The following is a 21,115-nucleotide window of genomic DNA, read 5'->3' as shown; positions in this document are numbered from 1 at the left end:
GCGTCAGGTCAGAGGAAAACAGGTTGTTCACTGAATGTGACCAAACATGACATACGGTGGCTGTGGACAACAGCTGAAATCCATGAAGACATATAGAAAACAGATGGATGGACAAACTATATAAAGCATTCATTGGAGGACAGGCCATGGAAAAGCAAAGGGGAAATCTGTGAAATTCTCTCTGCAGATGTTGAGATCTTTAGCAGATCAAGTAAAATTTGATCTGAAAACGCAACTGATGAAAAACTGCTGCCTTCATTGGAATTGGTCTGCTTCACACTTGGGAAATCATGAATGTCTGCACCGAATGTTTAGACGCTATATATCAGCCCTGAATTAACGGACCATCAATTAATCACTGGTTGGGCCAAAAAAAAACAACCTTGAAACCAAACAAACTACTTGAACTAGTCGGGAGCTCAGAATGCTCAAAGTCAGCAGTATTGTTCTGGTTCAGCCATCCGTCAACATTGCACATTGTTCTGTTTGTTCTCAGCCTCAACAGTGAAGCAACCCAAACCGTCTCTGTAGAATGAGTCATCTCATGTTTTACCTCCTATTGGATGCTGCTTTCACACAAATAGGAAAATATGGTCACGGTGACATATCAAGTATCATCAAATCAGCTTTTCTCTTGTTTTCTTTTTCAATCAGTGGCGTTGGCTCTCCTGCGTGACCTGCTGCACGGTAACATTTGTGATGCTAAAGCCTCCCGTTGGGATGATTCATAACTCAATTCTTCACGTTGGGTTCCACAGGCCCAGGCCGCACACTGAGATTTATATGATGACATTGAGGCCTTAAACGTTTCTCCCCGAAGATGAATGCGAGGTCACTGGAAAGGCCACAATGTTTCAGAGTATCCCAAATGGCTCGGCGGCAGAAGCACAGCCGGCGATTTGTGCCGTTCTTGATTTTAACCACAGGGAAAGGTTTCAGCAGAACCGAACCACAGAAATCTGAAACACTGATCAAGACCAACAGGTCACTCAGAAACCATGTTTGTCTCCTTAAACTGTGTTTCTGGTGTGTTTATTTTAATTTGGGGGTGAGTTAAAGTGCAATAACGTTTACTTCAGGTCGGCTGATTTCACGTGAAGCGGCCATCCATCAGTGGGGTTGCAGCGCAGCCCTCCAAGGCAGCAATGGTATCCGTTGTGGTAACCGATGTGGACAGGGTTAATGTAGGCTGGAGATTGTTTCCATATGGGGCCTGCAGCAGACCCACGCCTTCTGCTTTGGGCCTGAAAAGCAGCTTCTATTTCATAGCTTTCCCCACTTCAACCATTCAAAGTGCAACACTCAGAAAACTTTAGCACCGGCAGTCGTAAACAAGACAGTCGACCTTTGACCTCTGGGGATAAATCAGCTGCAGGTTGCAGCCAATGCCGAAGCTGATGAAGTCTTTACTCTTAAACCATGTTATGTGTGCATTTTACAACCAGGGTTGTAACGAATTACCAATAGTGCTGTATTTCAGTGGTATTCCTGTCATCACAGGGGACAGTGGGTCCGTGGGGTTTGGTCCAGTTTAGGGGAAGCTGATCCCATCCTGAACAGACACAGGGACTCACGGTCACATTCACACTTACCTTCAATACAATTAGAATCAACAATTAACTTCAAAGTCAGGATTTTGGAATCAAGAGTTTAAAACCAAAACTAATTCTTGTGCAGATACAACCTCCAAATCACAAAGACTTTAACCAGGGACATTTTCGCTACAACACTATTCTGCTTATTAGTTATTTAGATGGAATGTAGTAAACATTTATGGTGCTAAAAGGCTTCACATTTTTACAGTTAAATTTCAAATATCCTTGGTGACTTTTCATTCAGACTCCAGACTGATGGCTAAAACAAGATATTCAGCTTAACGAGTGTTGGAAATAAAATAAAACATATAACATGTAACCTTGGCTGCATTCTTTAAGTTATATTTTCTCCATCCTGTAACAACTCAATATAAAAAGTACTACTGTACACTACTGTATATATACTATATAATTTATGATTACTACAAAGGGAATCATGTAATCAGCCACTTTGTTTTTTGCCTTTTGTGAGTTATTCCACATCTTATGAGGCACAGCTCATATTTTATTCAACTGTAAAGATCCCAGAGCAGAATTCTATAAGCTTCTCAGCGTTAATAAGACAATGTTTGCCCAGCCTTCCTGGTTATAGTAGAAGTGTGTATTTCCTTCACATAACATTAACAGTTTGAGGTCAAACATCTGTTTACATGAAGTCAAGTGGTTTCAGGCAATGACACAATGACACAATATGCCAATTGTATCTTTGCCATACTTGAAAAATATTTGAAGAAGTTTGCGCTTGATTTGTCACAATACTCTTTCTCTGCATAGCTTTAATTACTCTTCAGAACGGTTGCTCGGTTTCCTTTCTCTTTTCCAATCCTTCACGGCCCAAATGGGAATCTGTGTGACCCACTTCTGTCAGAGCAGACCTCCTCTGCGTCAAAGCACCAGGATGTATGGTGTACGTATGGAGACCTATAACATCCACGTTTGTCGGCCAGGATCGACCCTTGCACTGACCTTCCGCACCGACGTCCATGTTTTCAGAGTTACAGCGCTCCTGGCACAGACTCAGAGGAGCTCATCTGACGTGGGAGGAGCTTAATGTGGTGAGGCTGTGAGCAGGAGACCTCTGACCTCACTCCATCCCAGGTGGGGATCATTTCAGATGTAATGTGCTCTCGTTTTACACGTTTTCTTTTTCATGCATTTTGTATATTTTGATGCAAAACCTGGGTGAGTGGACGACGATGGAGGAGTGTTGGACACGAGGGGTGAATATAGGCCTTTCACTGACTGGTTTTCCTCCTGTAGCTAATGATGCTCACCTTCCAATAACCTGACCACCTACATTGATGCTCATTGATCAAATTACTTTCCAGAATTTTCCGTACTTTCTTCAAAATGTTAAAACATTGGGCGATATGAAAGTGTTGAAGCACACGGCCTTTTCAGCAACACTATTCTTTGCAGTTAATCTTTTTGAAAGGAAATCCAATTAAAAGAAATAAGTGATGGGTAAAATTATCAATAAATGTACTGATACACATTTTTAGAACTGAATTTATTGTGGTGTGTTTAAAACAAATCAAACCATATAATAAGCTTTACTGATTTGTTACAATTAAGAACAAATGCTTACCAAAGAAAGCTTTTAACGTCTCGTGTGAGACAAAGCTCGGGTGAGCTGAAGGGCCTATGGGCCGATTTTGAAAAGCCACATTGCAAACATAGTGTATTTCTGTAACTCATTTCTGGAAAAGCTGCCACATTAATGTCAAATCATACGACAAATCTGCTTCCTCAGTGAGAGAAGCTCATTTAGCCAAGCTGCAGTGGTGTAGTGAGAAGTGCAGCAAGAAGAACCTGGTTTGAACCCAGGGCCTCTCGTTAGCATGAGCTCCCCATAAGTTATTCTCCAGAGGTTTAGGCTTTTTCGCCATGTGCAATAATCCAAAATATTGAGAAACCAGATCGGAAGGGCATGTCAAGAATGAATGTCACCTCTTACAATTATTTACAATTCCATAATTCTAAGTTTGATATATTGAGTGATGGACATTTGACATTTTTGTCAGTACTTTGTCATCTGCCATGCTCTGCATTGTCTGTTAATACAGTCTGAAATGTGCATTATAATGAGCTGTATCCCAATTCAGCGTATGAGTGGTTTAACTGTAAACCACTTTCATTTCAGCAGAGCTGAGTCAAAATAAAATGGTCGATTGTGGATCTATGTAAATAATACATAGAATTCATCACCTTATTTGTTTTTACTAAATTGCAGTTTCTTCCTCAGTAAATTAAAATATATGAACAATGTTAATGTACAGAAGTTGTTCAATGCTCCAAATTTGTTTTTTTTATTTTTTAAACTGATCTCACCAATAATCAACGGTTGTTAAATATAATGACATTGAGGTGAGTTTTGAAGGCAGATTTGGTTCGTTTAGGAGTTGAGGTGGGAGTTGTGTTAATAACTGACCTTAAAGTTTGAGTGAGCAGTTTAGCAGTTGGTAATTATGAGTTGAAAAATGAGTTTTAGAAAATAAAAGATTTTTTTAGCAAAACTGAGGCTCGATACAACAGCTAATAAAACTAAATGAGGTATTCCACGGTCGATTCTTTTTGAGTGGATTAATAGCTTTCACTTTTTAAATGAGAGGACACAAAGAAAGACTTGGAAAATCTGAAGGTTTGAGATTTATTGGTATGAAATAGGACCTGTAAGATGAGCTGCTGATGTGGCTGAAGCAAGAGGCTCTGTGGAAAGAAGGATCCACCAAAAAAAAACAACAAAACAAAAACAATTACAGAATTTTCCCTCTCCAGAAAGACAACCTGACTGAGGATTTCTAGTTGCTATGCAAGGACTAAACAAATATTTTAGCAGTACCATCTTGTGTAGCAAAGACAGGAGGTGTGTAAACCAGATAAATGACTCAACAGACATCCAATTTCAATGGTTTATGCCAGTGTAGTAAAAATGACAAGTCCTCGGCTCTGTTTGCGGCTGTTAAAACATTTAAATTTTACATGTGACTTACACAACCACAGCAGCGCGGTAAATGCCAACCGAGAGAAGCGAGACTAGTCATTCAATATTTCCAATCTTTGTTGAGTAAGTGAAAATATTGGGATTTGTGATTACAGTCATTGTTATAATATTGATTCGTGTCGGGCGGCAGCAGCAATTGCACTGATGTGGAACTGCGGTTTGAAATACAGTTTTCAACAGAGGGCAAACAGTTACTGACAAAGCAATTTTCCACTCAAGGTCTCCGTAATACATTAAGTAAGGTTTAAGTTAACCCCATAGATCATGCTATGAAAACCCCCACTATATTTCACTGGCTGGATGCCTCCTGTATGACAAGCCTGTAATTACACTGGAATACAAATAGTGTGGCTCTTCAGTATAATGTGCATAGTCATGTAAGAAACTATAGAGGGGGGTGGGGGGGGGGGGGGGGGGGGGAACCAACAAAACCCTCCTGAGAACCAGTTAATCTTTGCTTAATCGATTTACTTTCTTGACAAAGAATTAAAAAAAAAGATCTCAATATGAGCAGAGCTGCCTGAACAAGAGAAGAAGTAATGTTTTGTTTTTGCTGCTATACTTCACAGCTAATTACAATTTCAAATATTAGCAGTGACTTGAATTACTCATCCAATCTCACATTGCAGCAACGCTTCCTGCACAGCTCGACTCAACAGGGCGGCTGCAAAGCAGCAGGTCGACGGAGAATGTGGACCGATAATGTCACGCTAACAGACCAAGAAAACTCCTCTTTTGAGATGCCGTTGGGGACTGTAGGTCCATCTTTAATATAACATGTTAACTCAGGCTCGGGGTGTTCCCACATGATGCAACAGGAAGCCCACTTCAAAATATCAACAGACATTAAAAAACATTATCTCGACAGACACATTGTATTTAATCCTTGAGGTGCAATAAGCGTTCAACCCTTATTTTTATGGCACTATTGCTGCTAAACGTTCCCGTTTCATCTTAAAGTCAATAAATTATCATTTCATTCCTGTAATTTAAACCATTAATTTGGTTTGCCAGCCACAACTTACAACATGATGATTGACTGCAGCAGCACAACAACTGTAATACACATGACGTAAAACACCATGTTTAATTGCCAACGAGCAACTGGACAAACAACGTGAATGTCATTTCTTCATGGTGAATAGTTTGGACCAAATTCCACTTGAAATGTGTCAATTTCCCACAAGAACTGGAAACAAATAATTTGAAATGAAAGTTAAATCCTTCATCACTTTAGTTTGAAATTGTGAGCTGTAACTACTTGGACACTTTCCTATATATCTTTTGCAATAGAGAAAAAAAAAGACGTGATAATCCTGGCATTTCACTGCCGGTGTGAGTAAACTAGTCATTTACCTCGACAAATGTACTTTGAAAGTACAAGGCCACACAGCCAAGTACACGAGACATAAAGACATGTTTTTCTACACTGCAGTGGATGTTCTAACAATCAATCAGGTATGGAAACACAGACGGAGCACAATCAAAGTACTCAACAGGTTTTAAGTGAGAATAATCATGTATCAAATGTTCATCCTTCACTTAAACAGCAACCTTCTGCTAGTTATGTGGGAAGGAGGAAAAACAAACTGAATACAGGAGTACAAGGTGACATTTTAAACTCCATGTAATTGAAAATGTAAACACATCCTTGACAACTTCCCTTCCGTCCTTAAAACCATGAGGCTTTTCTGCAGTTTTAATATATTTAGATTTTCCTCTTTGAATACAGACAAATTACCTTGAGGCTTTACATTAGTTCACAAGTGGTCAGTCTTTCTCCTCCTGCCCAAGTTGCTTGTACATTACGATGAAGCAGGTTTAGTTCAAATCACTAAAGCAAAGACTATGGAGCAAGTTGGAACATTTTCCGGTGGCTCCAGCTAAATTAAAGAATAAAGGAAGCAGCCAATTAGACCACTACTATAGTTTAGAACATGGGTGTCAAACATAAGGTCCGAGGGCCAAAACCGGCCCACAAGAGGCTCCAACCGAATTTGTAGCAAATGCTACAAATTCCAAAGAAAACATTGATTTTATGCTGAGATTGCCGGAATTTTCCATCACCATTCTCAACATTCTCATCACGTATAGTCCGGGGCACAACAAAGAAAAACCTGAAAGTAAAAGGTTATTATGGCACGTTTTCAAGACTTTTCATGCTGCCATCCTCTTTACATGATATTGGCAACAATAAAAAAAAAAGAAGTGATCCAATAGTGTATTCATGGGTATACAATACAATTAGAACTATGCAGAAGGGGGAATACTTTTCTTGGACAATACAAGTGATTTTACGTTTCTGTGCTTTCATTTCATTTCGACTGCAGTCTTAAGTGTAGTTTACCCTACAGAACCGGTTTACACCGCAAAGAACCTTTCTGGGAACGTGAAGGTGAAAAGCCTTGTATAGTAACCCCTTTATTAATAACTGGACTGTCTTAAAGTCTCTGTGATTGGACGGTCCTGAAGCGAGTTCCTCATGAAATGACCTTCAGGATGCAGAGCTCCGTTTATCCGTCTGGTAGTTTCTGACTTTACTTGATATCATACACACTCCAGGAGTTATGATTACGAGAAGCACACCTGCCAAACCTCGACAGCTGTGACACGGCAGATGTAAATGGATGGAACACCTGATGGAACCAGTAACACGTCTGTGCTGAACCAAATGGAATTGAAGGCTGCTGCCGTCGGCTTCGTCTTGAAGGGAAAATTATCTTTCACACAAAGAACCAGGCTAAAGAGTGGACTTTGGGTGAGATTGGGCTTGAAATTTATTTTTGAAATCAATTTCAAGGTGTTTAAGGAGTGACGAGCTTAAATTAAAACCACACTTCATGTCACTGAGATGTGTATTGGCCATTGTGTGTTAACTGCAAAAAAAAAAAGAAAAAAAAAAAAAAAAGCCAATCTAAAAGACCAATAGTCCTTCGCTCCAAATCTGCAGAGAATTCAGCACCCAGATAATTGTCTTTGTTTTATTTCACAGCGTCAGAGTGCACAAGTAGAGCAGACACACAACCGCCTTAACCAGCAGTGGATCGGCCTCCTTACAACAGAGAAGAAGTGAACTGTTGCCAATATGTCACACATTTGGACATCATCCGCTGAAATGTAGACCAAAGTCTGGGCTGTTTTATTTTGTTGTCGGTTTTTTCTTTTCTTTTTTTAATTCTTCTGAGCTCCGTGGTCGCTTCGCGTCGTGGCGGCGAATGGGAACAATATGGCCACAGTCTTTCATCAGACATCTGTCATCTCATCCTCCAGTTCATCCCCCTCCGTTTCACCTTCTGCTTCGCCTTCGTCTTCGTCTTCCTCCTCGGATGTCACATCCAGCTCATCCATCTGGGAGGCACACTTTGGACACGAGCACACAAACAGGTAGTTCTCCCTGGGAAACAACAGAAGCACTGCGGTTATGTCGCTGCACCTTTAATGATATGAAGAAAACCCGCAGCTTCTCAGCAACTGCTTAACAGTGTAATTAATACTTGTGCACCAAGTAATTCCTTCAGTAGGCAGGTGTGATTGGGGGGTGGGGGGGGGCTGCAAGTCTTTAGTGAGACGCCACCTTCTGGAGCCTGATAATTGTCAATTAGTACCTGGATGCTCTCTCAGATTTGTTAAACTCCCTTCAGGAGTTGAGGGGTTGAAACTCAGAGAAATAGAAATCATTTCAATCAAAGGCATGAGAACACAAGAGCAACCATCAGACCCTGAAGCCTCTCTGCTTCATGACCGCCCATTACTGCCTGGAAGGCTGTTTTATTGATCCAGATGGATTTCATAACAATATACCCCCGCCCATGAGAATTATACAAGGGATTACAGATGTTTACCTCAGGATTTTATGTCTGCTATGTCGGCTTCTGTCGCGTTGACAACAGTCCAAATAACTGATGCAGATCTCCTGAAAATTGACAACAAAAAAACAAAACAAAACACACAAGTGGCGACAAACACAAAATTCAATAACATCACAGTTAGTTTATTCCTACAAACACTATGAGCTTTTCCTCAGAAGACTTTTATCATCAGCCACATGTCTTTGTTCAATTATCTAGGAAGTTGCTCAGTCCTTCCATTTCTTCGCTTGCACAAAGCTTCTTTTTTGTTGTTGTTGTTTTGTTTGTTTGCCGGCATCCAGAGCTTTTGCTTTGCTGCGGCTGCTTTGACATTACTGTGCTGTGCAGATGTAAGGCTTCTCAATCTTTGTGACAGCTTGACAAACCCACTCCAATCCTGAAAGTCTCAGCCTTCTAATACCACCTGACAAGGGAGAAGGCAAAGCCAGAGAGAGATGTTCGGCCCCGTCTATCCCGGGCCAAAATTTATCACTGCGAACACAGACGCATCCACTGACCTCTCCTGGGCTGATGTCACTGAGGGCACTGAGGTGAAGCAGGAAATTGTTGTCGGGGAATGAAGCCTCCGCATTGGGCATACAGCTGTGGTTACCTGCGGAGGGGCGTCAAAGATAAACCACCACGGGTCACCGGAAGGCCGCTTCAGCAAAGTAAAAGCCTTTTTGACTTGAAGCCACATCGGTACTTACAGGAGCTTTGAAGCAAGAAGAGTCCGGATCCCTCACAGTTCAAAAAGTCTCCGGTTTCTGCGAGGGAAAGACAATAGTTATGCACATTTGTGACATTTGTTTGGATCATCACACTGATTACATAATCAGAGCAGAGTCATGGGAGGAAATTGCAATGCAGAAAATAATTAACATTCACTCAAAACAACACGACCGGTGCAAATCTGCTCAGAGGAGAGCAAAATAGTTTACTGCCCCCCCCCCCCAAAAAAAAAAGAGATCCACAAATCCCTGCAACACCAAGATAAAACTATGACCTTTTTCTATGTCCTTGTACAGCTGATCGATAAAAGAGTCCAAATGCTCCCTCTGCTGGACGGGAAGCTCAAGTGCATCACAGGCGTGAACCCATCGACTCAAAGAGCTGAACAGGCAGAAGGTGAAGGGAAAGAAACAAACAGACATTTGAGTCTTGCCAATCTCGAGAAGGATCGATATCTGGAAATGGTTGAGGTCTGGAAAACAGCAGCAGCTTTACCTGGTGCCGATGCCTTGCCCATTGGTCCCAACCAAAGCGAAGAGAGAGCGGAAACCTTGAGGAACAAACCACTGCGGAGACAGTAAAGCCTTTATTTATCCAGGTGGAAAGACCTTCACTTGATTTCAACTCTATTTGATCAAAAGAGAATTTCAGCAATTATTAAAATCTGCGGTTTTTAAAGCGAGTCAACACAGTGGAGCTGAACGCTTGAGAACTAAATCAGAACCAAGTTAATTATATCTTTATGATTTGTGTAAAGTGTCAGTTCAGAGAAACTAACTACTGACTATGCATGCCTGCATGCTGATATGTCTGATATAGATGGTAGGCAAAGAAATAGAATGACAAATAAACTGAGGGCAGAAGAGAAAGAACAAGAGACACAAGAGGGCAAGGAAATGATCAATTATAATAATTAGCGATGCTACAGATCTATAGATCTATAGATCTATAGCTGCATGTGTGAGCAATATTACATAATAACAGAAACAACTCTAAACTAATTTATCCAACCAATAGCCCACAATCAATATATGGCGTTGGGATGTTGTGAGAGGATTTTTTCGCCATTTCGTAGTTGTTGAAATATAAAAATGACTCATTTGAGTGAACTATTTTGCACCAGGCAGCCTTGAATTGAATTGTTTTTTTCGTTGGCAAACAATTCTTGCAGACAAACATCGTCAGCGTGACACAACTAACATTTCAGGAGCGCTGACATTTACACAAAAGGTGATTTAATGGATAAGGCAACTTTTCAAAAGCAGAGAAGGCCAAATAAAATCAAAACTGTCAGTTCACCTCTGAGACTCTGCAATAAGCTGCGTGTTTTTGAATGTGAATTACAGGAAGCAGGAGCTTGAGACTCACTCACCCGACTGAGGTGGTCGTCATAAAGAGCTGCTGTGAAAAGGCTGTGTAACAACGCCAACTGGCCCTGAAAACAGAAAGACAAATAAATAAATAATTCACTTCAGGTAAGAGAAAACATACATCAGAAGCACAAGTGGCCACAGGGGGGGATTGAAAGTCCCCCACTGACTTGCTGATGGAGTTGTAAAGAAGAGCGGGATCTCGTCTTTGAAGCAAACGACCTTGTGCATTCTGCACCTCCACCGCTTTTGCGCACGTCGAGTAGAAATAACATGAAGGTAGCTCACTCTGAACTGCTCTCCCAGGAGCTTATGGGCGATCTCCTCCTCCTCGTTGGCGGTGCGGCTGCAGAAGTGAGAGAACAGCTTCTGCCAGTGCGCTTTGTCTTTGGCCTGCAGAGCAACGACCACACATCAGAGTGAGAACGCTGCATGTCTGTCACTGCCTCGTCAGGACCACAATGATCAATTTCAACAAAGCAGAGAGGTGTGATTTAGAGAAAATGACTCCTACCAACAGTATTATTTAAAAGAATGTGAACACGAGCTAAAGCAAAGCTTCTCAGCTAAAGACCTCTCAGCACAACGACATGGTGCTCACGGTCCGTATTCTAGTTTTAGTGTCCAGATCTGCAGCAAAACTGGACAGACAGACGACAACGGACAATCGGGACTGCAGAAAAGATCACCGGTGTCTTGCTTCCCCTCGTCCAGGACTTCTACTGGTCCAGGGTCAGGAACCGGGCAGGTGGCATCACTGCAGACCCCTCACTCCCCGGACACTAACTGCTCAAGCTCCTCCCATCCCACTGCCGCTACAGATCACTGCACGCCAAAGCTACCCTCCACCAAGTTGTCTCTCTGATGAACACTACTCAGTCCCAGAGTGTCAGACCTGCTGCTGCGGAACAACCTGGAACAACTGTCACTGTGAATGTACATAAACGTATATTGTTTAATTTAAATGATCATCTATGGCCATTCTTTAATGTAAATACTGAATGTTTAACTACATTTACTTCGTCATACTTTTGCACTATTCGCCAGTGCACTATTATATTATAATAGTTTGAACTACTTGTTTATATTTTTTGTTTGTTATTATTTAGTGTTGACATTTGTAGAAAGAAAGCACAGTCTAGCCAAGATAAATTCCTTGTGTGTTTAACATACTTGGCCAATAAAGCTGATTCTGATTCTGAACATGTCAAACACTCAAAAAGTCAGATTAATTGCCTACAAGAAATGTGTTTTCCTGCAGATAAGTGAAAAAAGAGATGTAAACAGAATATATATTGATTATATATACATATATAAACACTTTGATCTAGTGTATACAGGAGCATCGTGAAACATTTCATTACAACTGGAAAGTAATTTTTTTCCAGCCATTTGTACAGTCTTAACCTAAAGTTATTCAATTCAACTTTATATATAAAGCACCACATACAACACAGTCATTTCTCCCAACAGATACACTAATGTGACCTTGTAAATTATTCAAACATTTGAATTATTATATTTGAATGACTTTCACGATGGAGACAATAGGAAGGCTTAAAGTTTTCCATTAGTACACATGAACACATTATTCATGGCAGTACAGAGACGAAACTGCAACTATTTGTCTCGTCAAGCAGGAAATGTCAAATGGAATGAGCAATTTGTTTAATTACCAGCATATCGAACAGAAACAGTTCATTTCAAGCTACGTTTAACACCATAAAGTACAACTGCTCATTCAATTACATGCAGCGTGCATTGTCCCTTTATAGCGAGGTGTTTGCGATATTTGTTGGCTTTATTCAAAAGTGGACAGTGAAATATTTTCCTCACTGCAAAAAAAGCTGGACGATAAATGATTTAAGAAAAAAAAAAGTTTTTTTTAAATCAGACACTTGCCTGTTTGACGACAGCTACCATTCGAGCCATTAGCATGATGCTGGAGGTCTCTGGAGGATAATGCATACTCCTGAAACGAAGGAGGACGGAGGAGGTCAGACTATTTCTGGAACAGAAGTCTAGATTTTAGACACAAATTGTTGTGTTGCATTAGGAGTGAAATAAATGGCACCTTCACCTTCTGGTGAGTTTGAGAACTAGTCATGATATATATTTCTCCCTGCGTGAAGAAAACGTGATCCAAACCGAACAAGCAAGGGAAGCTTAAAACTAACATCGACTTTATTAAAACACAGATTTGAGTAACTTACTGCAGTGTCAACGGAATAAAGACGAATTAAAGTCATGACAACTGTCGGCCTCCATTTTAGAACGAACTGAAGAAGCTGAAAAGACTAAAAGCTCCATTTATGCCCGACTGTAGATAAACAAAGAGGCATCAATCAATAGTTCTTCCACAACTATTCCTTGTATTTATATCAAAATAAGCAAACATGACAGTTTTTACATTTCATTTTGACCACGAAGTTTTGAGGACCCTGTGCCAACCTGCAGGAGCGTCTGAGGCAGAGCAGAAAAGTATATAACCCATGTACATAGTGCGGTTTCTTACCTCCACGCGTCCTTGAGCTTGTTGACGGGGTGGTCTGGGTCTTCCTGAGACGCTCCCAAACACAGAGCCCGGTGGTACTGCTCGGCTGCTGCTTGGCGACACTCGCTGCTGCAGTACATCACCTGCACAGTCACACACAGTGACGTCTCATTAACGCACAACTCAGGTGAGTGGAAGACGTTTTGGTAGCTTTTTGGAAACATTACATTACACACATTACTAGAGCACAATCACAAAGCATTTATGGAAATCAATAACTTTGGGAACATATCAGATTTTTCTAAAAAGATGACCTGATGATTTGCAGTGTGAGACAAGAGACTCAAGCAACCATGAAATTATGTGTAATTTGCAGATTTTTTTTTGGAGGGGGGTAGTATTTATTTGATATAGATCTATGTATTCAATTCAAAATTCTTTATTCATCCTCAAGGGGCAATTTCAAAACAGCCCACACTGAGTAGTTATGTAAGAATAGACACAACAACTTAAAAACCCTATCATACAAAAGTGTACACAAACCAAATAAGTGTCATAAATACAATAAATAATCAATATACAAATGTATATATTTTGTATACATCTTTATATTGGTTCAGATAAGTGATTTTCAATCATCATAACATATTTGGTGTTTTATTCGTTCAATATCAGCTGGTTCTACAATTTATCAGATTAAAATGTAGTATTTAGTCGTCCACAATGTACCATTTAATTCCATGTGTTTGTGGGAGGTGGCTATATATATTCACTTTTCATTTATATTTACTTTATTTTATGATTGTATAGTAATAACAAAACAGTTAAAGCCACAAGCAGCCCTGATCCTGACGTGGCACTCTGGCCCGTCGGGCCCAACCATGGCCTCTGGTACATTTAAATATTGATACAATTTACATTTTGAAGGATTTAACAGCAACAAAAAGACTTATTTTGAAAAATGGGAGCAGCTTTTATTTTGAAAGTATACTATAATCGTACTAAACCCGAAATATACATTTTTGAGGGTTTTGATGTCATTTTTAAGTCGTCATTTTGGTGTCAAAGGACTTTTATTTTGAATACCAACTCACCCCGAGCCTAGCTAAACACTTGATATCCAGTTAGAAGTCCAAATTGTAATTTTCGATAAAAAAGGACTTTTATTTTGAAGAACTTTGGGGCTTTTATTTTTGAAAACCAGATCACCCCTACACCTAGCTAAACACTAAATATCTATTTTGAAGTCAACATTATAATTTTTTGATGAACAAGGACTTTTATTTTAAAGGAGTTTGGGGCTTTTATTTGAAAGGTCAGTAAATGCAGGTCAAGTGGTCAGTTTGGTATTACGTAATCCTGGGTGTGGATGATGCAACACTGATGATGCAGCTGGTGATGTCATCAGTGTGAGAGGACGGAGTTTATCTATGCATTTTGGAAACAAGTCCTCAGAATCCACAGCTTTCAGACAAATATCTTCATAAAATGATCATTTCTTGAGAGGAAAATGTGTCGTCGTTCAGTCTGCGTGGGTTCGGAAGCAGTCAGACGTAAAATTTAGACACTAGGAGGCGCAGTTTGACGCTCCATCTGACTCAATGATAAATGACGCCTGAAATCGCAGGAACAAAAATATGACAGCATTGTTCTCTCACGTAAAAAAGGTGATGTTTTAAGGAATTTCCCCCCCATGTGTCATCGTCCTGTTCGGCAGGTTCTTGTTGCTCGCTTTGTCGATCAGAGTCATAGTTTAGCCACAGTCGCCACTTGGAGCTTATAAGTAAAAGAAGAAAGATGTATTTGAAGAGGAACTATGAGTGGTGACAGGACTTGTCAGACGTACCTGGCACTGAGGGCAGGCCTGGTGCAGCTCAGGTCGAACGCTGCACAGCTCGGGATGAGGGAGGCTCAGTCCGGCCATGCCGCTGAGCCTCCTCGCATTTTCTTCTGCGGTCTCCAGCGCTCGCAAGCAGAACTCGCAGGCTGGACGTGGAGCAGGAAAAGCAAATCAACATCACCGAGTCCAGAGTCACTCTCCCAAGGAGCAGCGATTATTCAGTGATGACCCGGTGTGCTTCTGGACGTCTTTCAATATTAATGAAACATCATTTAACGTCCTAACCTCAACCTGAACACTGGGAGGGCTTTTCCACCACAAAGAACCAGGAGCTGGTTCAGGACCAGTTCTTAAATGAGCACCGCCAAAGAACCAGTTGTTTTTCCATTGTTAATGGAGCCAAGTAGAGCCATGTCATTGCGTCACTCCAAAATGTTGTACGTCACTGATTTCACCAATGGAGGGATCACAGAAGAACCAGGAGACGGACTGTACTCATGGGTTGGTCCAGGTCGCTGCATCTAGTCTGTCCTGAACCTCACATGTAGACCAAACAGACAGAAAACATTGAGTCTCCTCGTCGCTCTGTTGGTGTTTGTTCATGTCGGTCTTGTTTTAGTCTGGAGGAGTGGCCAGAGAAAATAATAATAATAAAGTATGAATAAGCTTGGGGTTTATTTTTCAACATGAGGGCATTACGTAGTGAATTTCTGCTCCTTTCACTTTATTTCTGGACGTGTCTGAATCAAATGTGTCAACATCAGGAGGAATGAAGGTGTAGAATGATAGAATGCAGCTCTTCAGCCGTTTATAATAGAAACCTACGTAAACACACGCAGATTAAAGTTCTCTTTCACATGAAGCCATTAAAAGGCTCATTTTATGGTTAAAAAAATCCATCTTTAATTTACAGTCGTATGTAGTTTGTTTTTAGTTGCTGATGAACCAAATGTATCTCTTCATCAAGGCACAACGCAGCCGCATGCAGACCTCAGCCTGCGGCCTGAGCACCCATTTAGCCTCTGGTAGGCAGTGGAAACACACAGAACTGGTTCCACGTCTGGCCCTGGTTCTTTCTAGTGGAAAAGCCCCCTGAAATCTGACATATTTTCTTAATGGAATATATGACAGAATACTTAAAGGAGACCTTCTGAGCACTCATCACATGGATTATTTCAATGTTTGTCACTTCATGGCTCTTTCTATCCTCTAACACCAACCAGAACCTCACGTCTCCACTGCAGAACCTGCTTCTGCAGGTTTCCTCTGGTTGAAAATGAGTTTTTAATCTTTCCATCGTTGCCTGTGCTTCCTCACGTGGAATTGTTGGCTTTTCTCTTTGAAGGAGCTGAAAGACGACGGTGTTGTATTTGGTACCATAGAAATAAAATTCAATTGAGGGTTCAAGAATGAGGCACTAATTACTCGAAGTGGCTTTGTGTACGTGCAGACAAGGTTAGAACTTTCAGTGGCTGTTGATGTACAGCAACAATTAAAACCTTAATCTTCTGGAGTTTGATCTTTGTAATTTATTCTCATAACAATAATGATTGTAACTCTGAGACTTCTCTGTCTGGCAGTGTTTTGGTTCATTTTGTCAAGAGCAATACAAATGAACTCGCTTCTCATTTTGTATTCTTTTCATTTCTGAAGTACTTTCAACATTTCAAGGATTTCACATATTTAAAAAAAAAAAAAGATTTTTCTTTCTCTCACCTTTATATTTATACAAAGAATTCCACAAGAACTGGGCAGCGACAAGCGGACGCTCTACAAAAATAGTTTCTCCCTTCTTGATGCTTCTTTTGGCGAAGAGACCTTTACCCTGAAACATGAATAACATATGTCACAGTGGCGCACAATCACAGTAGCATTGTTGGAAAGAAAGAAGCTTCAAATACTTCTGTGACTTAAAAGCGCCCGTTAAAAGAGACCTGATGAAAACGATCTGAAATTGAACAGGATGGGAACAACTGTGAATCAACTATTTTTGAGTGCAATTTGAAAGAAATGTTCAAAATAAACTACCAATAAAATGACTTGACAACGCACTATTGACTATCACTCCTATAATATATAATGCATTATTTACAAATAAAAATAATTTTCTCCAACAAAACCATCTCTGGCACAATATCCAGCCACTGTTCTTGTCTTGAGGCATTTGCATTGTTTTGGAAGTATACATCTTCTCTCTCAGCTGTACATATGTTTCATATCCTTAAATAGTTTATATGATATTGTTAAAATGTTTATCCAAACTGGTGTCACCTCAGTACAGGTCAAAATAGTATGTAAATGGTTCGCATCTGCAAGCCCACCCTTCCTTTGTGTTAAAACACTTTCCTTTAAAAAACAATCAGTATCAGCATCAATCAGATGAAATGAGTGTGAAGAAGGATGCAACAACATATATATATATATATATATATATATATAATCTCTGCCTGTAAATTAGAATTGAGGATATCTGAGTTGTTCTGTTTGATTCAGGGGGATTAAATCCCAGATGTGTGCAGCGCACATCCAGTCTGGTTTGTTTACTTTGTTTTGATTTGTCTCTCGTCAGCAGGATCTGGTTCCTCACTGGATGTACCCACGCTGACAAGCTTTATTTAGACTGCAGACATAGACTTTAAAACCTACTTTCAGAAAACAGTGAATAAGGAAGTGGATATTTTAATGAACATGTAAACAAAGTGCTAAACTTCATTGGAAAAGCCATTTTCATATTAAGAAATCAGGCAATCGTACATCGTGTACTTTGATTATTACAACCACCAACTCAAACCGTCTGTCGGCTGAATCAGAGTTATTTTCAACAGCTCATTGTTGACTTTAGTTCGTGTTGGTTTAAAGGCTAAAATGTAGCTTCCATACACGTGTTTCAGATAAACAACGTTTGTCAACTGAACTGTGGCCGTTTCAGGTCATATTTGTAGGCTAAACAGTTTTTCAGAGGTCTGATATTTCGCCGTAGTTGAATATACTCGTAGAGATCATAAACTTTGAGGTTTGGTGGATTTATTAGCTCCACGGCTGAAACAGTACGGGGATCAGCTGGAAGCCAACATGAGACCATATGAGACCAACAACCACCGCGCCGCCGGAAAACTCCTTCATTTAGCCACAAATCTGCTTCGACGCGCTCCCGGCCGCAAACTTAACCTCTCTCACCTTCACATTGTCGATAAATCTCACTTCCACACAGCTGGCAACTTTAGCGGAGTCCACGCAGAGGGAAAACATGTCATCCAGGGGAGCCGCCATGTCTGCGATCACCTTTCACTTTTCGCCCCTGACCCTGCAAAGGCCACGGGAGAGCTGCAGCGCCCCCTGGTGGCCTGGCGTTGGAACTGCACACCCATCTGAGGCCACACGGGGATCAGCAGCTTCAGCAATAAGTGCAGCGTCCTCTAGTGGTCTAACGCTGAACAGCAGCTCCAACAAGCGGCATTATTGCTACTTATTTTATTACATTTTTATAAAGCTTTTACTTTATTTATTCACCTTTTTATAGTGTTCTTTAATCTATCTTTGTCGTAATGTATTTCATAATCTTGACTGCCAGATATTTGTCATTGCATGCTTTAATGTATGTCTTTTATTTCTGTGCAAAGTACTATGAATTGCCTTGTACCTCAGTGGTGCTATATAAATTAATTTCCCTTTCCTTGTCTTGCCGTGCCTCCACAAATAACTTTTGCTCTGCAGCGGCGAGAATATATATGATTTGATCAGTGGAAGTGTTATAAAATGAAATAAAGTACCATTTAAGCCATAATGAACCCTCGACCATTGGAAATATATGGTTGATATTACTATTGCTGCTACTACTACTACTACTCTTTCTTCTACTAATAATAGTAAATTGTTGTCGTGACCAATTTCATTCATTCCTGTTTAGAGTCGTTTACCAAAAGGAGTTCATAGTTTAAGCATTGTTTGTGTACAGTTTGCTCTATGAAAAATGTGACTTTCCACAGGTATGCTTTGAAATTCCCTTTCTCTTTAATATTCTTATTTGTCCAGATCTTGTGTGCAATGTGGCGCTGCTTGTCTGTGCCTCTTTTCCACAGTTTGTTAGTCCACCCACTTGTAACGTTTTTAAAAATGTGTTTTGCTGTATGGTTTTTAATTGGTGGTTGTGATTAAGTAAAAAAAAAAAATGCTGCCATGTTTTAGACGCCTTTTATTATTTTCTGCTAAAAGCAGGACTCACAGCTATTTTGTGGAGGAGGGTGTATTTTTTTAATTAGCTGCCATATTTTGTCTTTAAGTAAAGTGATAATTAGGTGTCTGTATAATCCTTTCAAAACAAAGTCCATGGTTAAATTTGGACACATTTTGTTTTTTAATGAAAAATATACACAAAAAGTGTTTGCTTTATATTAGCTATTAATCTTATTATGATATAAATAAGCCTTTAAATGGTTTGAAAAATAGAAATAAAAAAAAACCCACAGCAGGATACATGAAATGTCTTCGTGCACCATTAAGCAAGTGAAGCAAAAAACACACAAACTGCAGATAGTCAAAGAGTATTTATTATATTTCTGTATAATGTAACTGTATCCAACATTTAATAAACTTGTAGTAGCAGTAAAAATATACAAATAATTAGACACAGAATCAGTAGTGTTATATACTGTGTGTGTGTGTGTGTGTGTGTGTGTGTGTGTGTGTGTGTGTGTGTGTGTGTGTGTGTGTGTGTGTGTGTGTGTGTGTGTGTATTAATCCATAAAAAGTACAGCAGTGGATTGACAATTAAAGAGGAGCAATATGCCAAATGACACGTTGGGTCACTTTGATCAGTTTACTTCACATTAGGAGGGCTACAATATCAGCGATATCGAATGTAAAAAGAAAGGGCTGAACACCTGGAGCAGCGTCTTCACATGTAAAGTGTGGAGACAGTACAGTATGGAGTATAAACCCTGTCGGCATGCACATCAGTCGACGTTACTAAGTTTGGTCAAATCCTCATCCGTTTCTTTTCTCTCTGTTCTGCACAAGCAAACAAGTTGGTTTGTCAGCTGTGAATTGTCCGGTAAAGGGTTGAACATGTTTTAATTCAGCGTTGATCAGGCTTTAAAACGGGCCTTTCGTTCAACCCGAGAAAGAGCTGCAGAGTTCTGTGATTGTTTGTGGAAAAATTCAACAACTCAAACGAGCAGGATGGAAAAAAATCCCTGACATACAAGATCTTTCCAACTTTGCGTTGGAATATTTCACTTGTTGAAAAACAATGAGGTTCACCTGCAGGGAAGCATACTCTTAAGGTTGACGTTATATATGCAAAGGGTAATTTTTTTCTTATGAGTGATGATGAAAAAATGATCAAAGCTGTGAATTTTGGAGGAAATTGATTGAAATAAATTACTCTGATCAAAAGATGTTAGAATTTAATACCAGAAATCCATCCTGTGTCTAAACCAGGGGTGTCAAACACTGGCTCGTGGGCCAAAACTGGACCGCAAGGTGAAATTGTGCTGTTTGAACTGAGATGTGTTTGATCTAAACCAGTAGAATGGACTCCCGGGACCCCACGCTGCAGAGAGGAGAAAACTCATGTCTCCTAACAGAAACATAGAACTTGCAGCATCAGAAGATTAAACACATTTGATGATAATTTAATTTCTTCTGATAAATGGATGCAACTCTGGGATGCAGTCATGAGGCATGCAGTCCTCTCGGTACAGGACAAACTGTGCAGACGTGGTTCAACATTTAGAGGCTATAGGAGATGGACGGTGGACGTCTTCTAATCTCTGCAGCCCCCCTTCAGCTCTACAGACCTGCAATGACCTCTCTTCCTGTTTGTCCGTCGTCTGTTATGGCTCACTTGCAGCTGTTTTGTTAAAAGTGAAAAAAATAAAAAATAACCCCTCTCTGCACACCAGCAGATGAGAAACAGTGGAGCCTTTCACTACACAAGATATGGACACGTTTCTCTCAAAGGCAGTAGAGAGGAATAGGAGATGTAACAGTTGGGTTTATACTGCATTTCTCCAAGCGCGCTCGATGACCGAGCAGCTCCACAATAAAAGGTAGTGATACACCAGTGTTATGTTCACATGAACCAAATCATGACATATTGCTAATTCAAACTGATTCTATAAACATTTCTCATTTTTAAAAAAACAAAACAGGTTCAAGTGTACATCAGCCACCAGGACTAAGTTAGTCAAACCTTCATGTAAGTATTTTTATATAATAAATATTGCATTAA

At 40.1% G+C, this 21,115-nt stretch overlaps 1 protein-coding gene across 1 annotated transcript; it reads right to left on the bottom strand.

The window, feature by feature from the left end:
- Positions 1 to 7,541: 7,541 nt before the first annotated feature.
- Positions 7,542 to 18,184, bottom strand: smyd5 (SMYD family member 5). The gene is made up of 13 exons (XM_080502528.1): positions 18,061 to 18,184; positions 16,600 to 16,708; positions 14,890 to 15,029; positions 13,065 to 13,186; positions 12,452 to 12,521; positions 10,838 to 10,942; positions 10,552 to 10,614; positions 9,675 to 9,745; positions 9,454 to 9,560; positions 9,158 to 9,214; positions 8,966 to 9,060; positions 8,442 to 8,512; positions 7,542 to 7,993 (listed from the first exon to the last, which is right to left on the bottom strand). Exons 1-13 carry the CDS (start codon positions 18,151 to 18,153, stop codon positions 7,843 to 7,845), a joined length of 1,254 nt encoding a protein of 417 aa, XP_080358654.1. The 5' UTR covers positions 18,154 to 18,184; the 3' UTR covers positions 7,542 to 7,842.
- Positions 18,185 to 21,115: the final 2,931 nt, after the last annotated feature.

Source organism: Blennius ocellaris (genome assembly GCF_963422515.1).
Source record: "Blennius ocellaris genome assembly, chromosome: 9".
Classification (NCBI taxonomy): Eukaryota; Metazoa; Chordata; class Actinopteri; order Blenniiformes; family Blenniidae; genus Blennius; species Blennius ocellaris.
Note: the sequence above shows the minus strand (reverse complement) of the source record. Positions and strands in the feature narration are given on the sequence as shown.

What these genes read in the sequence shown, in the direction of transcription:
- smyd5 (XM_080502528.1), bottom strand. Translation starts at nt 18,153, where the DNA reads ATGGCGGCTCCCCTGGATGACATGTTTTCCCTCTGCGTGGACTCCGCT. An exon ending in GATTTATCGACAATGTGAAG is followed by an intron (nt 16,709 to 18,060) that starts GTGAGAGAGGTT and finishes TTCATGTTTCAG; the next exon opens with GGTAAAGGTCTCTTCGCCAA. An exon ending in TTCTTTGTATAAATATAAAG is followed by an intron (nt 15,030 to 16,599) that starts GTGAGAGAAAGA and finishes CTCCACGTCCAG; the next exon opens with CCTGCGAGTTCTGCTTGCGA.